Source organism: Prosopis cineraria, unplaced genomic scaffold (genome assembly GCF_029017545.1).
Source record: "Prosopis cineraria cultivar Desert tree isolate PC_DT_omini unplaced genomic scaffold, ASM2901754v1 PC3, whole genome shotgun sequence".
In the NCBI taxonomy this organism is placed as follows: Eukaryota; Viridiplantae; Streptophyta; class Magnoliopsida; order Fabales; family Fabaceae; genus Prosopis; species Prosopis cineraria.
The window spans coordinates 39,400,668-39,418,608 of NW_026555334.1; the positions used below are offsets into that span (position 1 = coordinate 39,400,668).

A 17,941-nucleotide genomic window follows, 5' to 3' on the forward strand; every position below is an offset into this window, starting at 1 on the left:
TCAAATTCAAAGTTTGATGATTAAACAGACAATTGAGAATGAATTCAAGCATTAAAATTTTTTAATTATAATTTATAATATTATTAATTTACGGTCATATTGTCTCATTTTAGTCATAAGCAGGCATTTATTTCTTATATGCATAACATGCACCTTATAGTATTTTTTATTTAATTATTAGATGGCTGGATCATAAAAATCAAAACCTGCTAAGCTTCTTGATTGACATCCGTTTTTCAAAACACTAATTAGGGTATCCATGCTTTATGTTGGATATTTATCGCACCGGGAAGACGACCCCATTTTATTCTATTGTGATTAGCTAGTTCCTCATCCAAACCCTGACACAGGCCAGACGTAAGAAGGCACAGCTATTTGAGCTTTAATTTGTCCTTAAAACAACATAACCATTGGTTCATATTGTTTTATTGAGCTTTAGTTTTAGTCCCTATAGTTTTTTTAATTATTTTTAATCTTTATAAGAATTAAAACTATTGAAAAATGAAAATTATCAGGACTTAAAATACAAAAGTTACCCAATTTTATTTGAAATTATAAAAATTGAAAATATTAAAAAAAATCTATACAAACTAAAAATAAAATTTGATAAAATTATAAAGATTAAAATTACGTTTTTCTCTCTTTTTTTGGGGAAAGGAAAGAAGACCCCTCAGTTATGTTTGGGAGATTTTTTAGGAGGTAATGGAGTGGAGTGAGATGATTAAAAGGTCTAAACCATTGTTTGTGACTTTTTTTTTTTTTAAGAATGATGAAATGTCAAGGAAGGGCCTCTAAAGCCATCATTTTCCATCTGTAGCTCAATATTTTTTGTCTCCCAAATTGAAGAGTCAAGGATGGAGTGACACAATATAATTATTTCATTTACAAAATTACTCCTAACCTCATATCCTAATAAAAAATTTTATCTGTTATTTTCATTATCCGATCATCTCTCTTACCTCTTACTAGGGTTGCACATGGGTAGGATTGGGCTAACATAACCCTAGCCCAGTACCTAGCCTAATGTGCAATTGGGCACCAGGTTGGCCCGATTGACCCGAAAATATTTTTTTCAAATATTTTTTAAAAAATATATAAAAAAAGTTTTCATTGAAAAAAAAATATTATTATTATTATTATTTAAAATATATTCATCATAAAACTAACATTAGAATTAAAAATTAATTTTTTAAAAATTCAAATGAACAACAAATGCCAATTATTTTTACAAAATAATAAGTTAAAAATAAATTTTAAATTTTGAAAGAGATTTAAAAAATTGTAATGATAACAAATGTCTAAAAGATCATAAAAATAATATAATTCATAATAACTTTCAATAAAAAAATAATGCTATAAGACAAATATTATTCAGAAAAAAATTTAAAAAATAAAAAAATTTGTACATGTTTAAGCAAGGCAATGTTTGACCTTTTTTGATGCCTGACGTCATGTATCCAAATGCTTGAGCAGGGTGGGGCTGATTAGGCATTTAGGCATAGTGCATAGCTCTATCTCCTATTATATCTCTCTCGCTCTTGCCATCTCTCACTCGTGCCTTTCAACACTGCAACTCCATTGTGTTTTCTTCTTATGCAATATGAATGCTTATTTAAATAGCTCTATTATTTGCTTTTTTTTTATTTTTAATTATTGAGTATCTTGTTTAACCGTTAATTTAAAAGGATACTTTTTTTAACATTTAGTCATATGGGTAATATTGAAAGAAGAAAGTTTTAAACCACTCATCCATTCTATCAATTTTATAATAACTCACAAACAATGATGAAATAAAAATATTTCTTCCTATCAAAAAACTTTTAAACAATGAAAAATTTTATGTTTGTCCACTCCACTCCATTAATAATTGTTTCTTTTTATTTAACCTTAAACTCCAAAACATACTCTTCGTGCAAAACAAGGGGGAAGGGGGAAGAGGGAAGGAAAACCAGCCTGCAACGAATTAAACATTGCATGATCCTTGGAAAATGGTCGATGTCGCTTCAAAACAAACCAGCGAAGATTTATGCACCAATCCGGCGAATCGCGTGTGAGAATAATGACGATATATCGCAGGCAAAAGGTGACATATATAGCATTATAAGTTAGAAGGTAACTTTGACCCATTTCTACCAGCACAAGAACCTACAACCGTTTTAAATGGATCAAGAAAGCAAAGCCATAACGGGACGCTTTTGTAAGCAGAGACACTGTAACGCACACAAACACAACCAAATTAACATAGTTTAGGGGTTTGATCAGTGATGGAATACGTAGACGTTGTATTCGACGACAGCATCCCCTGTTTTGAGATCAAACGTATGAGTCTTGGCCTGAGCATACCCACGTGCGAATCGGAAAACACCGCTCCCTCCGACGATCGGCATCTCCCTCATGTCGTCAAACACCTTGTTACGCCCCAAGACGCTCAGTGTGCTGCCGTTATATTGCCCTTCCGCGAATGCAAAGTTCATGACCATTAACAACCCCGCGTCATCTTGCGATGCCAAGGCGTAAATGCCTTGGGCTTTCCCCACGAGTCTGGAATCGGGCTCGGGCCCTACGGTCAATGGATCGTCGGCCATCACAACCGCTCCGAAGTCGGTCCGGGAGGTTTTGGTCGTCGGGGCCTCTGCCACTCTCATGGCGGTGGGTTTTGGGCCACTGAGTATGTCGTGAAAGTAGAAGTGAAGGTGGCTCAGCTTCTCCTCTTGGAGATCCATGGATGCCGGAGAGAGGTTTCTAGAGAAACCGTTGGTTTCAACAGCGGCTAGGGAGGAGGAGGAGAAGACAAAGACAGTGGCAAGAGGAATTAATATATAGGAGACTAGCTTGGCCATGGTGAAGGGAGATGAGGTAGCGAGGGATAATACGAAAAAGAAACAAGTTAGGCTCTATATAAACTCTGAATAAGCCGACAAGGTGACGAGAAGGGCACCGGAGTTTCGGTGCAATTTTACGTTGTCGTGGCCAAGGCGAGAGCTTTATTGGTTGGGAGATTTAATATACCAGTCTGACACATCTGGGGTTGGGTGGCGAACGAATGTACTCCATTTAACGAGCCTTTTATAATTGCAGCAAGATCTCAATTTGTAATCAGAATGTTTGATTAGTTTTTATTTATTGCGCCAATTAAAATTTGTTCTTGATTTTACGCCGATGTTGCAGTAATTTATGCCAACAGAAAAAGAAAAGAAAAGAAAAAGGTCATTAAGTAGAGCAGGCTCCAAGAGGGCAAATAATATTCCGGGGCCAGGAGCGGAGGAAGGTGACCAAACCAATAATGATTCAACGAAAAAAAATGCCATCGTAAATCTTTACCGCTCGATTCGTTAGAGGCGCCAGCCCCAAACAGTTGCTATGTGGCCAGGGCTTTTAATTATTTGGGTGGTTGGTTCTTTGCAGTGATTATTATAGACGCAGGGAGTTGAAGATGAACTATACTAATTAATCACAACAGTCCAACTCCTCCTCCTACCACCCTTTATAATTATAATATAATATAATTAATTGCAGTGATTATTATAGACGTAGGAAGTTGATGAGATGAACTGTGCTAATCACAACAGTCCAGCTCCTCCTCCTGCAACCCTTTATGATATATACTCCCAAAGGTAATTAATTAATTATAATCAAAATCAATTACACTAATAAATTATTTTTATAATAAACTATCCTCAACTAAAATCCAAACATATCCTGAATCATCACAAACTCGACATTACTATGATAGCATTTTTGTTTTCCATGAAAAGACTTTGATAGCAATTTTTTTTTTGGTCACTTGTTAATAGCATCTGTGCATTGACCCAACTGAAAATAAGATCTAAATCATTCAAATTAAAAAATTTAAATGGTCCAAATTTAAAGTATCATTATACAGTATATTTATTAAAATAAAAATTATAAAATAATTTTAATAATTTTTTATTTTTAATTTGATATAAATTTAATTTAGATGGTCCAATTTAATATTAAAATTTTTATAATTAATATATATTGATGATTCAGATGTACTTTATATAATTCAGGTAAACCTTAAATCTTAAATTTATTTTATTATTGAAATACAAGTTTTAAAAATAATTAATTATAACTTTTATTTAAACAATCAAATTTTTATTCTGTTAATTGTAAAAAATTAAATATGAAATTATAATTTTTCACATGAACTTATTATTTTTATTTTAAATAAAAAATAATTTAGTAATTTAATTTAAAATTATTAATGTTAAAAAAGTACTTACATAATTTAAAAAATTATCACATTTTGAGATATTTAATTATTTTTTTATATATTTAGGTAATATTTTGTTATCATTTTTTCTTATTTATATCTATTTAAATTACTACTGATCAAAATTGTTTCTTTTCCAACGAAATAGCTTAAGACTTTGGTTTTTCATCTGAGATCCGGCCCAACAAGAAGCCCATTTTCCATTTATTAAAGAGGTTGGGTGAAAATAGAAAACCCTAGCCATCAACTTCCCTTCGCGCATTACCTGAGAGAAAACGCCAAGCACCTCACGATGCCGGCCGGCCATGGTTTGAGATCTCGTACCCGAGACTCCTTCTCTAGGCCATTCAGGAAGAAGGGTACCATCGCCCTCACTACTTACCTTCGCACCTACAAGATTGGTGACTACGTCGACATCAAGGTCAATGGCGCCGTCCACAAGGGTATGCCTCATAAGTTTTACCATGGTCGTACGGGCCGTGTCTGGAATGTCACCAAGCGCGCTATCGGCGTCGAGGTCAATAAGCAGGTATATACATCTCTTCAATGACTGCGCGATGTTTTATTTGGTAACTGGCAGCTTTGTACAAAGTTTTTTTTTTTTTGGATCCTGTTCCTTCCTTCCTTTTTTCTTTTTGATTGAAACGCTTCTTCTGTTCCTTTCTGTTTTGTTTAACATGTATGAATTTGTTATTGGCCTGTTTTGCTATTATCCTTGACGATGACTTAATCCATTTTGTGCTATATGCTGAGGTTTGTGAAGTTCCCTCGGCCGTGTTCTAGCCAATGTTGTTAGTTTTCTTCATCTAACTTTTGGCAAGTTGTCTTTTTTGGATCTGCTGTAGATATTGAATGGTAATTTTTGCGTTTGTTTAATTTTATAATTCATGTTATTATTTTTATCCGTCGCTGTGCTAACTGTGACCATCTCGGGTTGATTGTAAAAGTTGTTTGGAGCGACAATATATTAGTGAGGCCTTTTTTTCAGGCAAAATCTATGAGTCGTGAAATGATTTTTAGGGTCGCATTCATATATAATTCTACGCGGCCAAGGTATATGTAGCGACTTTATTTTGTTGTTCGTTGGCAACCCATATGATAATACTTTACATGTTCCAATATTCCTCTTAATTTCACTCCTGTTTCCTTTCCAACGACGGGGCGTCGTGTGGCTAGTCTGATTATTATTGTTGCTGCCAATGATCCTCCATTGACTCTTGTAAAGGAACTGATCTTGTTTAGATATGGATCAGGGGAGAAATCAACCTGATTCAGTTATATATATCTTTCGTCTTTTCAGGAACTTCAAATTGTTTTCATTAAAATATTTTCACGCTGTAAAATTTTCAGAACTCTATTTATTCCTCTCTGCTCGTCTCTTGGCTCAGTATGTAATCTGTTGATTAATTTTCAGCTGTCATTGTTGATTGATTGATATTTCCATAAATTTCCTTAGTTCTTTCGATGCATCTATGTTCTAGGTCGGTAACAGGATAATCAGAAAGAGAATTCATGTGCGTGTTGAGCACGTGCAGCCTTCAAGGTGCACAGAGGAGTTCCGTCTTAGAAAAATTAAGAACGACCAGTTGAAAGCAGAGGCAAAGGCCAGGGGAGAGGTCATCAGCACTAAGAGGCAGCCTGAGGGCCCCAAGCCAGGTTTCATGGTTGAAGGGGCGACATTGGAGACTGTAACACCCATCCCATATGATGTCGTTAATGATCTTAAAGGCGGTTACTAGTTCTGAATTTAGTTGTTTTTCTTCTTTGTTGAACCAAGTAGCTTCCTATGGATTTGAACCCTTGTATGTGGTCATTGGAAGAACCGTATTATTAGTCCTCTGCACAACTAGACCCCCAAGTTTTGCTTTATTTCTGAATACAAAGGCGTGTTTTCAACCCTTTTTTGGATACCTTGAGCTATGAGTCATAATTTATTTTTGCGCTTGGTTTTGTTTTAAGTTGGAATTACTGTTTATCAAGTCCGCTGTGTGTTTATTGTCTTCTTCCCAAGTAATACGGCTTCTTTTTCCAACCATGGCAGCAAACAACGGAGAGTCAATATCTTTGTATTGTTTAGACTCTGCTCGTTCTCTTTGCTTCAATTGGAAATGGGCACATTTTGCTATTGGCGATTCAACTTTCTATTTTGAAATATTTTCACTTGAGACGTTTGGAAATATCAAGAATTATTAGCTGTACTTAGCCACCGCATATAGTTTCTAGTTGCTGTTTCTGTTTCTTTGTTTCGGATGTTTCGGTGTTCAAGGAGTCATTTTAATATGTCGTTCATCTGGTGAGTAGTTGTGTACTAGTCCTAAGACATGACTACGTTTCGTTTCCGGAACTTAACGTGTATTGCAGTTTGAACCTGACGTGTTGTCAGTTTAACCAGTTACTTTGGCAAGATAGATTTTAAAAAAAAAAAAAAATTAATCATTTAATCTTAATCTTTGACTTATTGGCTCGGTTATAATTTAATTTTTTAACTTTCTTATAATTCAATTTTTATATTTTTAATTATTTAAATATTAAATCTTATATTTTAAAAATCAAAATTATAAAAGTTAAAATTATATTAAAATTTATTATTAATATTTTTAATTATTAAACTTTTTTAATCTCTATAAATATTATAAATATTAAAAGTTTAAAATATTTTTAATTTTTACAATTTATTTTTTAAAATATAAAGATTAATATTTAAATGGTTAAATTTATAGGGATTGGATTGTAAGAAATAATGTTTAGGGATCGCGTTATAATTTATTCGTAATTTCAAGAACTTTAAAGCTAAGTTATAATTGGGTCATAATTATAAGGATTAAATAATTAATTTTTTTTATTTTTTTAATCTACATATATCTTGTAGACACTTAACTGGGTTAAGGATATTTAATGTGCTTTTTTTCAATGTTCCTTAAAATTCTTCAATTCTTCAATTTTATTTTTTATTTTTCTATGGATTATTGCTTTTACAAAAAATAAGAGACATTTAGATATTTTGATGTCTCAAAATGGTGAATATTTATATTTTTTATAATTTTTCAAAAATAAAAGGGTATATTTGTGATATTCTTCTTCTAAAAAAATTATAAAAATACAAATCTTTATCATTTTAAAACATCAATATATCTAAATGTCTTTTATTTTATATAAAATTGATTATTAAAAAATAAAAAATGAAATTAAAAAGCTTATACATTATAAGGAGCATTAAAGAATATCACATTAGAGTCCCTCGTCTCACTTAATTATCATTACATGGTTTTGTTAAGTATGAGTGGGGGATTTCTAATTTATCCCATTGGTCGGGGCCATCCAATACTTAAACAAGATTAAAGCAACTATCTGCTTCCATTGTTTAGGATGTGTTAAGGCAAAAGGTTGTTTAAGTTCCCATTGAAAAGGTCACGAGATTGAACAGCCAATTTCCGTGGAAAGCAGTTTATGCAGTCCTTTAAGTTAGGTTAATACTAGTTTGAATCTTTTCTTTGGTAATAGACCTTCACTTCTAAACCCTGGCTTCCTTCTCATAGACCCCTACTCATAGCATCGTTCAATTATTTTCCTTAACCTTTGGTTTTGCGCTGCAAATTTCGCTGTGTTTCGTTCTGTTTTTTTGAACGAGGGATGGGGAGACAAAGGAGCCCCATGGAGGAAGCCAGAAAGCACACGTGATAGGCTGGTCTAAACAACTAGCACTGCCAAATGCATCAATGATATCTCATATGAAAAGGCAACACAGTACAAACAGGATCACAAAGGATTATTCAAATTATTCCGCAAAACTCAAAACAGGCGACGAGTCTAATTGATGGCTGCAATAAGGATCTGACTCTTCAAGTCTCTTTAAGGGCAGATATAGGTGCAGACACAATGAAATATCTGCAATCCAAAGTGAGCACATCCTCCCCACCCTCTGTACAATTTCAGGCACTCTTGTTGACAAGCAAACACATCACATTGGTTAGGATCTAGCTCCACTGAACAAAAACTTCTGGCTTTGGCTCCAACCACCATCATCACAGCTTCACAAATTTCAAATTGAATCGCCAGAAACAGGGAAAAAAAGCAGGTGGAATTTGACCAGCCAAACAAGCTTCAGTTTCATAGAATTTTTTTCATTTAGTTGAGGAAACATATAAGAAACACCAACTCCAGATACGCCCTTCACTGAACAGATCTAGATGATATAGAACTCAGAACTTACCCGAGACAAAAAGGAAAATCAGGAAAGAATGGGAGAAAGAAAGCTTGGCCATCTCGGTTCTCAAGTCAGCTAGTAAAGACTGAAATACAAGTACGAAATCTGTTTCTTTAGTTTTTTATAAGAACTAGTGGGGTTGTGATTGTGGAAATGATAGTTGAAAAGCATTTATAGATGTTGGGGCAGATGAGGTTAGCCCATATCGTTTTAATGGCACTACCACGACTAGCTGTTTTTAATATATAGAGTTTTCCCATATTTTCTTACATATTTGGCTGTATTTCGATTTACATTTCTAGCTATTTTCAATGTATTTCTGGAAAGTTTGTGTTGTGTTTACATCTTGAGAACTGAGAAGTAGGCTCTTTTAGCAGCTGGGATGACACACCCACGTATAGCAATAAAATATTGGCCAGCAAGTTGAGAGATTATCTTTGCGAGCCGTAACTGCTTAAGCTATCCTGGACTTAAAGGAGATGAATAAACGATGGTGATTAGACCTAGTACAATGAACTTTTTATCTTTGTCATTTATGGACACGTAGTGCCAACTCTCATCTGTTGAAATAGGTAAATGCTATCCATTTTTCTCATTTAATCCTGACCCTCCGTAACACATGCATTATGCTGCTTTGTTTACTTCGTATAGAAAGTCGGGGGAATATAATTAAAAGTTACATGAAAAATTAGTCCATCTTTGTTGGCGAACTTGCGACTCTAATTAGAGCGCCATACATTAAAAGTTAAAACTAGAGGATTTTATTATCCCGTCCGATTTGATTGCTCTGCATTATATTATTCTGATGTCAGTTCTTTAATTAAATTATTTAAATTATCTGGATATATAAATGACAAGATATAACTTGATCACTTGATGCAACTCATACTATTTTATAACCAAATCAAATGACATTATATATATATAGATATATATATATATATATATATATTGTAAGCATCGCCTATCAATAGTTAATTTTAAATTATTTTATATTGATGAATTGATTTTGGCATTTTGAGATGAAAAATAATGAAACCAAACTCGTGCGAATGCTTATCATACGACAAAAGAATGAAGATAGTTCGGGTGCCAACGTCGGAAATCGCCTGGTATGGTCAAATCTGCGTTTTAATTAGAGCAATGTTTTGAAGGTTATAAAATCATTTAAATTAGTTTTCGAACTAGTTACCACACAAACATTATTACTCTTATTTTCAGAAAAATTATGGCAGGCTGTGATGGGACGCCCAAAAAAATAAATCAGCTGGAAATGAAAAATCTTCCTTTTTTTTTTCCCGTCCAAAAGAGAATTTAGCTTTAGGTATTACTTATTTCATGTATTTATTTTCAATTTTATCAAAATTTATAAAATTTTAAAATAGTAATGTTAAAAATAATTAAAATTTTTGAATTGAGGAAAGATATTTCCTTATCTTTATCTGATTGAAAAAAACTACGGAGAATTACATTCAAATATTTGGGAAGATAATTATTTGTAAACAAAGACCAATATAAAATAAATTATTGTTAAAATAAAAATTTATATTTCAAATAAAATTTTTCAAATAAAATTTATTATTAATCTTTATTTATGAATAATTTTTTTTCCAAGCCCTTAAACGTGATTCTTAAAAAAAAACTAAATTAAATATATAAAAATACATAATATTTTATAAAAGCACATTAAATTTAATCAATCACTTAAAAACGTTCTTTAATTAATTTTATTTTTTGGTTAGATTAACTTGTTTCCCTGTCAGAGGTTCACTGCTAAATGCCTAATTGAAAGAATTGGTGGCTCGGGAGAAAAATCTAATAATTTGAAAAAATCCAGCTAATCCTCCAAGAAGCGAGAAGGGAGAGGGAAAATGAAAGAGAACCGAACCCAAAACTGAAAAAGGGCAGAGTGCAAAGAAGCGCACACAAGGTCAGCGAGAGAGGGAAATTGAAAACAAATCAGAAGGTCGCATGTATCATATAAAGATCCTCCCTTTTTTCTCTTCGCCTCCATTATAGCTATGAACCATTGCCGATTACTGCCACTTCCTCTGTAAAACCCTAAGCATCGATTGCCCCTTCTCCTCTCCCTTTTTAATTTTCGATCCTTCCCACTCAGTTGATTGATTAATTCCACTTCAATTACTCGGTGCACGATAACTTTCATCCCTCTTCTAAGATCCATTGGTGGCTTCGATTAGGGCTGTGATTTCTTTGGGTTTGCTTTTGGTCCATTTAGGCTGGCGGGTATTCGGTTCAAGTAAATGGCGGATCCGCCTGGCATCCGCCTCTGCGCATGTGGTATCTCGGAAGCTAACAGGGTCGCTGGTCTTCGTTTTTGGTTGCAGTTCTGTAACGATTGCAAGGAGTAAAAGAATGCTGACCGTGATTCGCGTACACCTCCCTTCTGATATACCCATTGTAGGATGTGAGCTCACGCCGTACGTTCTCATACAGCGACCAGACATGATTGTTACCAACGACGATGTCCCTGAGACGGCCCCTTTAGATGGCCATTTCTTGCGGTACAGGTGGTAAGTGTGTAGTTCGTATCAATATTGTTTGTCTTTTTGCTTGCTTTGGCGGGGTTTACTACTTACTACCCCACTTCTCTTTTTTACTTTTGGACGACTCTGGACAGTTATTATATATTTGCAAGTGTTCTAGATGGTATCTTATTGTTGTTCATCCTGGCGCTAACAAAAAATGTGCGGTGTAGGATTTGTTTTGATTATTTGACGATTATGTAAATTCTTCAATTGATTTCCTCCGTGGGATCTAAGTTCCCTAGAATTTTCTTGTAAGGTTTATGGCTTGTGGTTCTATTCTATCTGCTTTTCTTTAATCTAGAACAAGTTCATATATTAGACATTTTAGTTTGAAAGTAGACTTAGTTTCACCTCTGGTTTGCCTACTATAATATCATTCCTGGTTATCAATTTATAACAATCTTAAGAGGTCCAAATTTCAAGGATGGGATGAAAGCTCATGTGAAACTGTTTAATTGGCTTAACTAATTAGAAATTCGACTGCCAAGTTTACAGCATTTCCTTATTGAGGGAATTCCTTTTGACTATTCTATAATTGAGCATTTGATATTTTATAAGACCATACTATGTGGACAAGTAACTCTTTGTTCCTTATTTTGTTGCCTTGTCCCTTAATTTGTTTTTGTAATTATTTCTTTTCCATTAAATATCATGTTATGCCTGTCCTACAGTTATTGTAGCTATTGCAAGATTTATGGATAAATATGCCTGTCCTACCCTTTTTCTTTTTACATCATGTTGTCTTGTCAACAGAAATGTAAAACTAGTAGCGATTATAAAATATGGCCTTGCTGAGGGAATTTTGCTTACACTCAGATCACTTGAATATCTCTCTCCCTCTCTCTCTAAATTGTATTTACTTTCCTTAAATCAAAAGGAACGGATATAGTTTCATTCTTGTGTCACGGTTTAAATTCTGTACCTTGATTCTTTTAGCTAGTATATGTTGACTTAACATCAACTGAGCGTACATGTGCGCACACACGATTTTATAATGTTTAAATTTAATGAGTATTAGTAGATTATCCTGAATATGTTATTTCCCCCCTATTTTCTTAACAATTAAAAATTTTCCTGATGTTTTATCAATTGGATCTTATTTTTGCAGGTATCGTGTACAAAGTGATAAAAAGGTTGCCGTTTGTAGCATACATCCATCTGAACAGGCCACACTGCAGTGCCTTGGCTGTGTTAAGGCTAAAATACCTATTACCAAAAGTTATCACTGCACACCAAAGTGTTTTTCAGATGCATGGCAGCATCATCGTCTTTTACATGATCGTGCTGCAAGTGCAGTTAATGAAAATGGAACTGAAGAGGAGGAACTATTTGGACGCGATAATAGCTCTGGCTCTGGGGCAGTTAATAACAATTTATCTAGCTCTGCTTCAAGTGCTAGTTTGGCAAATGTGTCTGCTCCTCTATATCCAGCTGCTGTTACACAACGAAGTGGTGGTGAAACTTGGATTGAAGTTGGACGATCTAAAACGTATACCCCAACAGCTGATGATATTGGTCATGTCCTTAATTTTGAGTGTGTTGTAGTTGATGCAGAGGCAAAAGTTCCTGTAGGGCATGTTAATACTATACTAACTTCTCGTGTTATTCCTGCTCCCTCTCCTATTCCACGCCGTTTGATTCCTGTTGATGGGATGGCACATATAGATGCAGATGCACGCATAACATCTTCAGGAACATTTACAGTTCTATCTTACAACATTTTGTCTGATGCATATGCTTCAAATGATTTATATAGTTACTGTCCTCCATGGGCTCTTTCTTGGCCATATCGCAGGCAAAATTTGTTAAGAGAAATTGTTGGTTACCAGGCAGATATTGTTTGTCTTCAGGAGGTACATAAACATGCTTTAATTTCCAGTTGGGTTTGATGGGTAATAAAATGATTTAAATTTGGGTAAATTTTTGCTCTTTATTTTCAAAAAATCATTGAATGAAATAGCTTCATGTAGTGTCAACATATGTGTTAAATGCAAATTCTTTTGTCAGAATTTTGAAATTATGGGTTATAAATCAGTTTGTAAGGGGGAGGGGAGATGTACCTTGGTGGCATCTGTAAGTTTGTTGGTGATAACATTTTATACCTGTGTGATTGAGATTTTTGTATGTATTGCTTGCTAAATAAAGTCAATTTCCATTGAAAGTGATTTAATGTGCTCATTAACTTGTATTATTTTTAATTACTTGCATTTGTATCCCATATTATGTGGGATAGTGTTAGTCAAATGTAACCCAACCATCTTGAGTTACAATTTTATGCTCGTCACTCATAAAACTATAGCCATAAGAAGGGTATGATTGCTTTGTTATGACCTTTTGTTTCAGCTGACAGTCAATTTTCCCCCCAGGTACAAGGTGATCATTATGAGGATTTTTTTGCCCCTGAACTGGACAAACATGGTTATTATGGTCTATACAAGAGGAAAACCAATGAGGTTGTTCAGATATTTTCTTGTTATAATTTTTAAAATTCCATTTGGTGTTAATCTGTTAATTTTTTTTTTTTATAGATATTTGGCGGCAACACCAGCACAGTTGATGGTTGTGCAACATTTTTCCGTAGAGACAGATTTTCACATGTGAAGAAATATGAGGTTGGGAAGTACTTTGTGTGTATGGTAATACTCTTCATTGTGTACACCAATTAATATGATTTTTGCTTGCTTGCAGGTTGAATTTAACAAGGCTGCACAGTCTTTAACAGATGCTATGATTCCAACTGGCCAGAAGAAAACTGCATTAAATCGGCTGGTTAAGGTGGTTTATTGCTTCAAAGATTGGATGTCACTTTTGTTCCTGGGAATAAATAGTTGTCTCTTTCAGAACTCATTCCTGTCCTTTTTTTTTTCTTAGGACAATGTTGCACTAATTGTGGTTCTAGAAGCAAAAGTTAGCAATCAGCTAGTTGACAATCCTGGAAAAAGACAGCTTCTTTGTGTGGTAAACTTTTATGATTTGTGACCCTTTCGCAGCCTTGTCTTCATGTGTTCATTGTGCATGATGCCATGATATGTATGTCATGTAGATTGTGTTTGATTTTCGTTTAAAGAAGGTTCTGAGGTGTTTGATTTTTCCATCAATAGTATTCCCCTCTTTTTTTCGTAGATTTAAGTCATATGAACTTTTTCAACGGTATTTCTCATTGACTCTTCCTTGGGACTTCAGGCAAATACACATGTACATGTGCACCAAGATTTAAAAGATGTTAAACTCTGGCAGGTAAGCTATTTATTTTGCTCGTGAGCAGTTTTCATTGTGCACACAGCAGCTATAATTCCCCTCTTTATAGGTGCACACACTCTTAAAAGGGTTGGAGAAAATTGCTGCAAGTGCAGACATTCCAATGTTGGTTTGTGGAGATTTTAATTCAGTTCCTGGAAGGTAACTAACTCTGTTATGCTCTTTGATTGCTGCTTATTTTAATTCTCTTGTGCTTGTATAACTGAATCAGTAAATCGTGTCTAATAGTGATAACGAACTTTGTTGCAGTGCTCCACATGCACTTCTTGCATTGGGGAAGGTTGATCAAACGCATCCAGATTTAGCAGTTGATCCACTCAATATACTTCGGCCACACAACAAGTTGGTTCATCAATTGCCACTGGTAATATATTTTCTGGATTGCATTTTTATGTTCTTTCTTCCATTTTAGTTATGTTCTCCTTTAACTGCTTCTGTTTATGATTTTCATGTTTTTGTTTTCTTTTGGTGTTTTGGGGCTTATGGATAACCATCAATTACAGGTTAGTGCATACTCATCCTTTGGAAGAACGGTAGGTCTTGGATTTGAGCAGCACAGAAGGAGAGTGGATAGTGCAACAAATGAACCTTTGTTCACAAATGTTACCAGGGATTTTATTGGCACTCTAGATTACATATTTTACACAGGTGAGCTATGTTAGTGTTGTATCATTTGTTGAACATTAAAATGTAGGTCACTGTTTGATGAAGTAATAATATTGTGTGGTTCAGCGGATTCATTGGTGGTGGAGTCACTGTTGGAGCTATTGGATGAGGAGAGTTTAAGGAAAGACACAGCACTTCCCTCTCCTGAATGGTCATCTGATCATATAGCTCTGTTAGCTGAATTTCGCTGCTGCAAGAATAGATCCAGGCGTTAACACTTGAAGGTAGGAACTCTCTTCCCCTTGCCTCTTTATTGTCATTCTATATTATAGATTTACCTTCAAGGTTGATGTTCAATTTACCTTGGTTGCTCTTAACAGCATTTTTTAATCTTAAGTGATTTTTAGAATAGAGTTGGAAGTAATTTCTTCACACTACTCTGTCATTTACAAATCTCTATTTGGATAGGCATATGACATCAGACATTTCAGGAGTTTGATATCTATTAATTCTGGGACTATTTAATTGAAATTTCATTTATACCAAGATTTTCGCATTGCAGAATGATTCTCTTTAGAATTTAGAAGGAAACTAAAGATGAAATGGCTGAGAGTAATAGGGGATATGGCATTAGTATTTAATATGAAATTTAGGAATCATGGTTCTTGCTTTTTGAGTTTTGGACTATGCTTTGCAAAAGTAAATCTGCATGGCCGATTGGATTTTTTTTTTTTGGGAATCTCCATTTTGCTCTGGCATTAAGAATTTTCTATGTTAGGCTATTGCCCTTAACTTTTTAATTTTCTTTCATCATGTTAACCTTGTTAAGTAATGTAATGAGCAATGGGGAATATAATTTTGTGAGATCTATTTTTTTTTTTTTCAAGTCTCTCATGTGAAGTAGAATCTACCCTTTTGTATATCATGTTTGTCTGAGATTATTTACTTCTGTGTGCCAGTTAACTTATTATTGATAAATTTGGTTTATAGAGAATCCTTGAGTGGATATTTCATTTTGAGACTCTTTAATTCAGTGTTACCATTTACATGTGTCTCTTAGCCTCTTTGGTTCACTTTGCCGTTTAGTTCAACTTCGAGTTTGTATCTGTATTTGCGGGTGCCTGACTTATTTTGACAATAATAATTTTTCTCGATGTTTGCAGTTCAGATCTAAACACTCAGAGAAAAGATGAAGGAAGCTTTTGGTTGATAAGCTACTCTAGGGATGGTAGATCATGCCTTCGTCAGTCCAGGTATCTCCCTCGTGGGATCCTAGCAATGATCTGCCTTGTAATATGCCACCCTTGTCTCATAGGAAAGTTTTTTATGCTCCTTGTTGAATTTTCTCCCTGCCCACAACCCCCCCTTCCAATCTTTTTTCCCTCTAAAGAGGGAGTTGTCTTTATAAATGTTCAGTTATAGCAATTGGTCAATTGACCTATTTTCCCAAATTCCTGGAGATAATCTAGTGGCCGCTGAGGAGAGTTCAAATCTCTTTCCTTTCTATAGCGATCAAATAATAGTCAAAACTTCGGTTATGCTTAGTTGCCAAATGTCAGCAGAAACCTGACGTGATATTTATAATGAAGAGCCCCTCCGATATGGGAAGGGTTTCCTAACGTGGGCTTTGTGATCCGAGTTGTTAGCTAGCAACCATATGTAGCGTTGTATAGGGATGGAAGATGCTTAATGTTGAATGATTGATTTTGCATCATAAAAAAGGGCACAGGTCAACTTGATTCCCCAGCTCTGCAATTTAGAATGCCGTTCTGGGCAGCAAATGAATATTTGAGCTACGTATTGTAATTTGTCGTGACACTATCAGCTTCCTTTTCGTGGAGATGTGCAAGTGCTCATGATGTTTTATTTTTTATTTTATTTTAAAAAACACTAAATACAAGTTCATAATCACCCAAAGGGGATTTTAAAATGACATAGCTTGAAAAATGATACATCAATTGATGGTAAAAGTCAATTTTGACCATGACAATGTTCTGGATTTGGTACTTTCTTTGATACATGTTATATTCATGCATCTCTCGCAAGAAAATGTTTCTTGAAATATTGTTTTCTGGTCCTAAAACAGATGTAGGTTACGACTGATGTCAAAATGTCCCTGCTTAATGAATTGTTTTTGGTCGATAAGCATGTTTGTTATAAATTTTATAATTTTACGTGGATGACGGGAGGAATTATTCGGGGTTTATGACAGTGAGGATGTGCACATCCTTACTCCCAAACTAACGGAGAACCTCACAATACCAATGTGTTGTTGAGTTACTGAACTGTAATAAAAGTCAGCCATCCAGAATAAGAACATTTATATTGACGAAATTTGAGCCGTGTTTGGTTTATAATTTTACTGCCGATCATGCTGTTTTATCCTAATAAGCAATATATTCTTTCTTTTTAAAAATGTAAGGTATATTTTGAGGAGTTGGATGTTTAAAAATATAAGGTATTTTTAGTCTTTTGAGGTGTAATTATTATTTTTTTTTAAGTTCTCCTATTGATAGTGATTTCATATTTATTGTAGGGTGTTTAAGGAGGGTAGATATAAAAAAATAGGATTAGTTGAAAAGTAAATATTATTTTATTAGGGTGAGATTTGACTAAAAATACTTTATATTTTTAAACGGAGGAGTATCGATATTAATATTATCAATACATCGTGCCAGCTCATACAAAAATGAAGTTGACTTTGGAATTATGACTATTCAAGATAATAATGATAATAATAATATTTATGTAGTAAGAAGTAGTGTTAAACTTAAATTGAAAACAAAGTAAAACGTTAGTATTTATAGAGATATTTGGATTTCCAGGAAAAAATAAAACTGAGGTGGTCAATTAAAATTTTGATACAACTAATGATAGATCAAATGATCAATAGTACACTGATACTAAAATAGAATTATAAGACGTGAAGATATATTTTTGGTAAGTAAGACAGGAAGATATTAGATACTGAAATAAAATACAACGATCTTTTTATCGATTAAATTTTTTATATTTTATTTATTATAATTTGCAAAAAACCTGGAATGAAAGTGTGACTCATTCAAAAGAAACAATCATTCTGTCTCT

The 17,941-nt window shown here is 34.0% G+C and overlaps 3 protein-coding genes across 5 annotated transcripts; 2 read left to right on the plus strand and 1 right to left on the minus strand.

Moving 5' to 3' along the window:
* Window positions 1-2,068: 2,068 nt before the first annotated feature.
* On the minus strand, window positions 2,069-3,032 carry LOC129307197 (dirigent protein 22-like). The gene has a single exon (XM_054948084.1). It carries the CDS (start codon window positions 2,838-2,840, stop codon window positions 2,259-2,261), a length of 582 nt encoding a protein of 193 aa, XP_054804059.1. The 5' UTR covers window positions 2,841-3,032; the 3' UTR covers window positions 2,069-2,258.
* A 1,441-nt stretch (window positions 3,033-4,473) lies between these two features.
* On the plus strand, window positions 4,474-6,195 carry LOC129304922 (60S ribosomal protein L21-1). The gene is made up of 2 exons (XM_054944767.1): window positions 4,474-4,766; window positions 5,719-6,195. Exons 1-2 carry the CDS (start codon window positions 4,530-4,532, stop codon window positions 5,974-5,976), a joined length of 495 nt encoding a protein of 164 aa, XP_054800742.1. The 5' UTR covers window positions 4,474-4,529; the 3' UTR covers window positions 5,977-6,195.
* Window positions 6,196-10,281: 4,086 nt separating this feature from the next.
* Window positions 10,282-16,654, plus strand: LOC129306476 (carbon catabolite repressor protein 4 homolog 1-like). 3 transcript variants are annotated; one of them, XM_054947091.1, is made up of 13 exons: window positions 10,284-10,975; window positions 12,099-12,479; window positions 12,786-12,843; window positions 13,357-13,443; window positions 13,519-13,602; window positions 13,679-13,765; window positions 13,862-13,948; window positions 14,174-14,227; window positions 14,298-14,389; window positions 14,498-14,612; window positions 14,752-14,896; window positions 14,981-15,138; window positions 16,018-16,654. In XM_054947091.1, exons 1-12 carry the CDS (start codon window positions 10,818-10,820, stop codon window positions 15,127-15,129), a joined length of 1,497 nt encoding a protein of 498 aa, XP_054803066.1. In that variant the 5' UTR covers window positions 10,284-10,817; the 3' UTR covers window positions 15,130-15,138; window positions 16,018-16,654. The 3 variants fall into 3 exon arrangements, with proteins under 3 accessions (XP_054803065.1, XP_054803066.1, XP_054803064.1); XM_054947090.1 differs by having other exon boundaries at window positions 10,282-10,975; window positions 12,099-12,843; window positions 16,023-16,654; XM_054947089.1 differs by having other exon boundaries at window positions 12,099-12,843.
* The last annotated feature ends 1,287 nt before the right edge of the window (window positions 16,655-17,941 follow it).

What these genes read in the sequence shown, in the direction of transcription:
- LOC129306476 (XM_054947090.1), top strand. Translation starts at nt 10,818, where the DNA reads ATGCTGACCGTGATTCGCGTACACCTCCCTTCTGATATACCCATTGTA. An exon ending in AAAGACAGCTTCTTTGTGTG is followed by an intron (nt 13,949 to 14,173) that starts GTAAACTTTTAT and finishes TTGGGACTTCAG; the next exon opens with GCAAATACACATGTACATGT. An exon ending in TTTAATTCAGTTCCTGGAAG is followed by an intron (nt 14,390 to 14,497) that starts GTAACTAACTCT and finishes ACTTTGTTGCAG; the next exon opens with TGCTCCACATGCACTTCTTG.
- LOC129307197 (XM_054948084.1), bottom strand. Translation starts at nt 2,840, where the DNA reads ATGGCCAAGCTAGTCTCCTATATATTAATTCCTCTTGCCACTGTCTTT.
- LOC129304922 (XM_054944767.1), top strand. Translation starts at nt 4,530, where the DNA reads ATGCCGGCCGGCCATGGTTTGAGATCTCGTACCCGAGACTCCTTCTCT. An exon ending in GCGTCGAGGTCAATAAGCAG is followed by an intron (nt 4,767 to 5,718) that starts GTATATACATCT and finishes TCTATGTTCTAG; the next exon opens with GTCGGTAACAGGATAATCAG.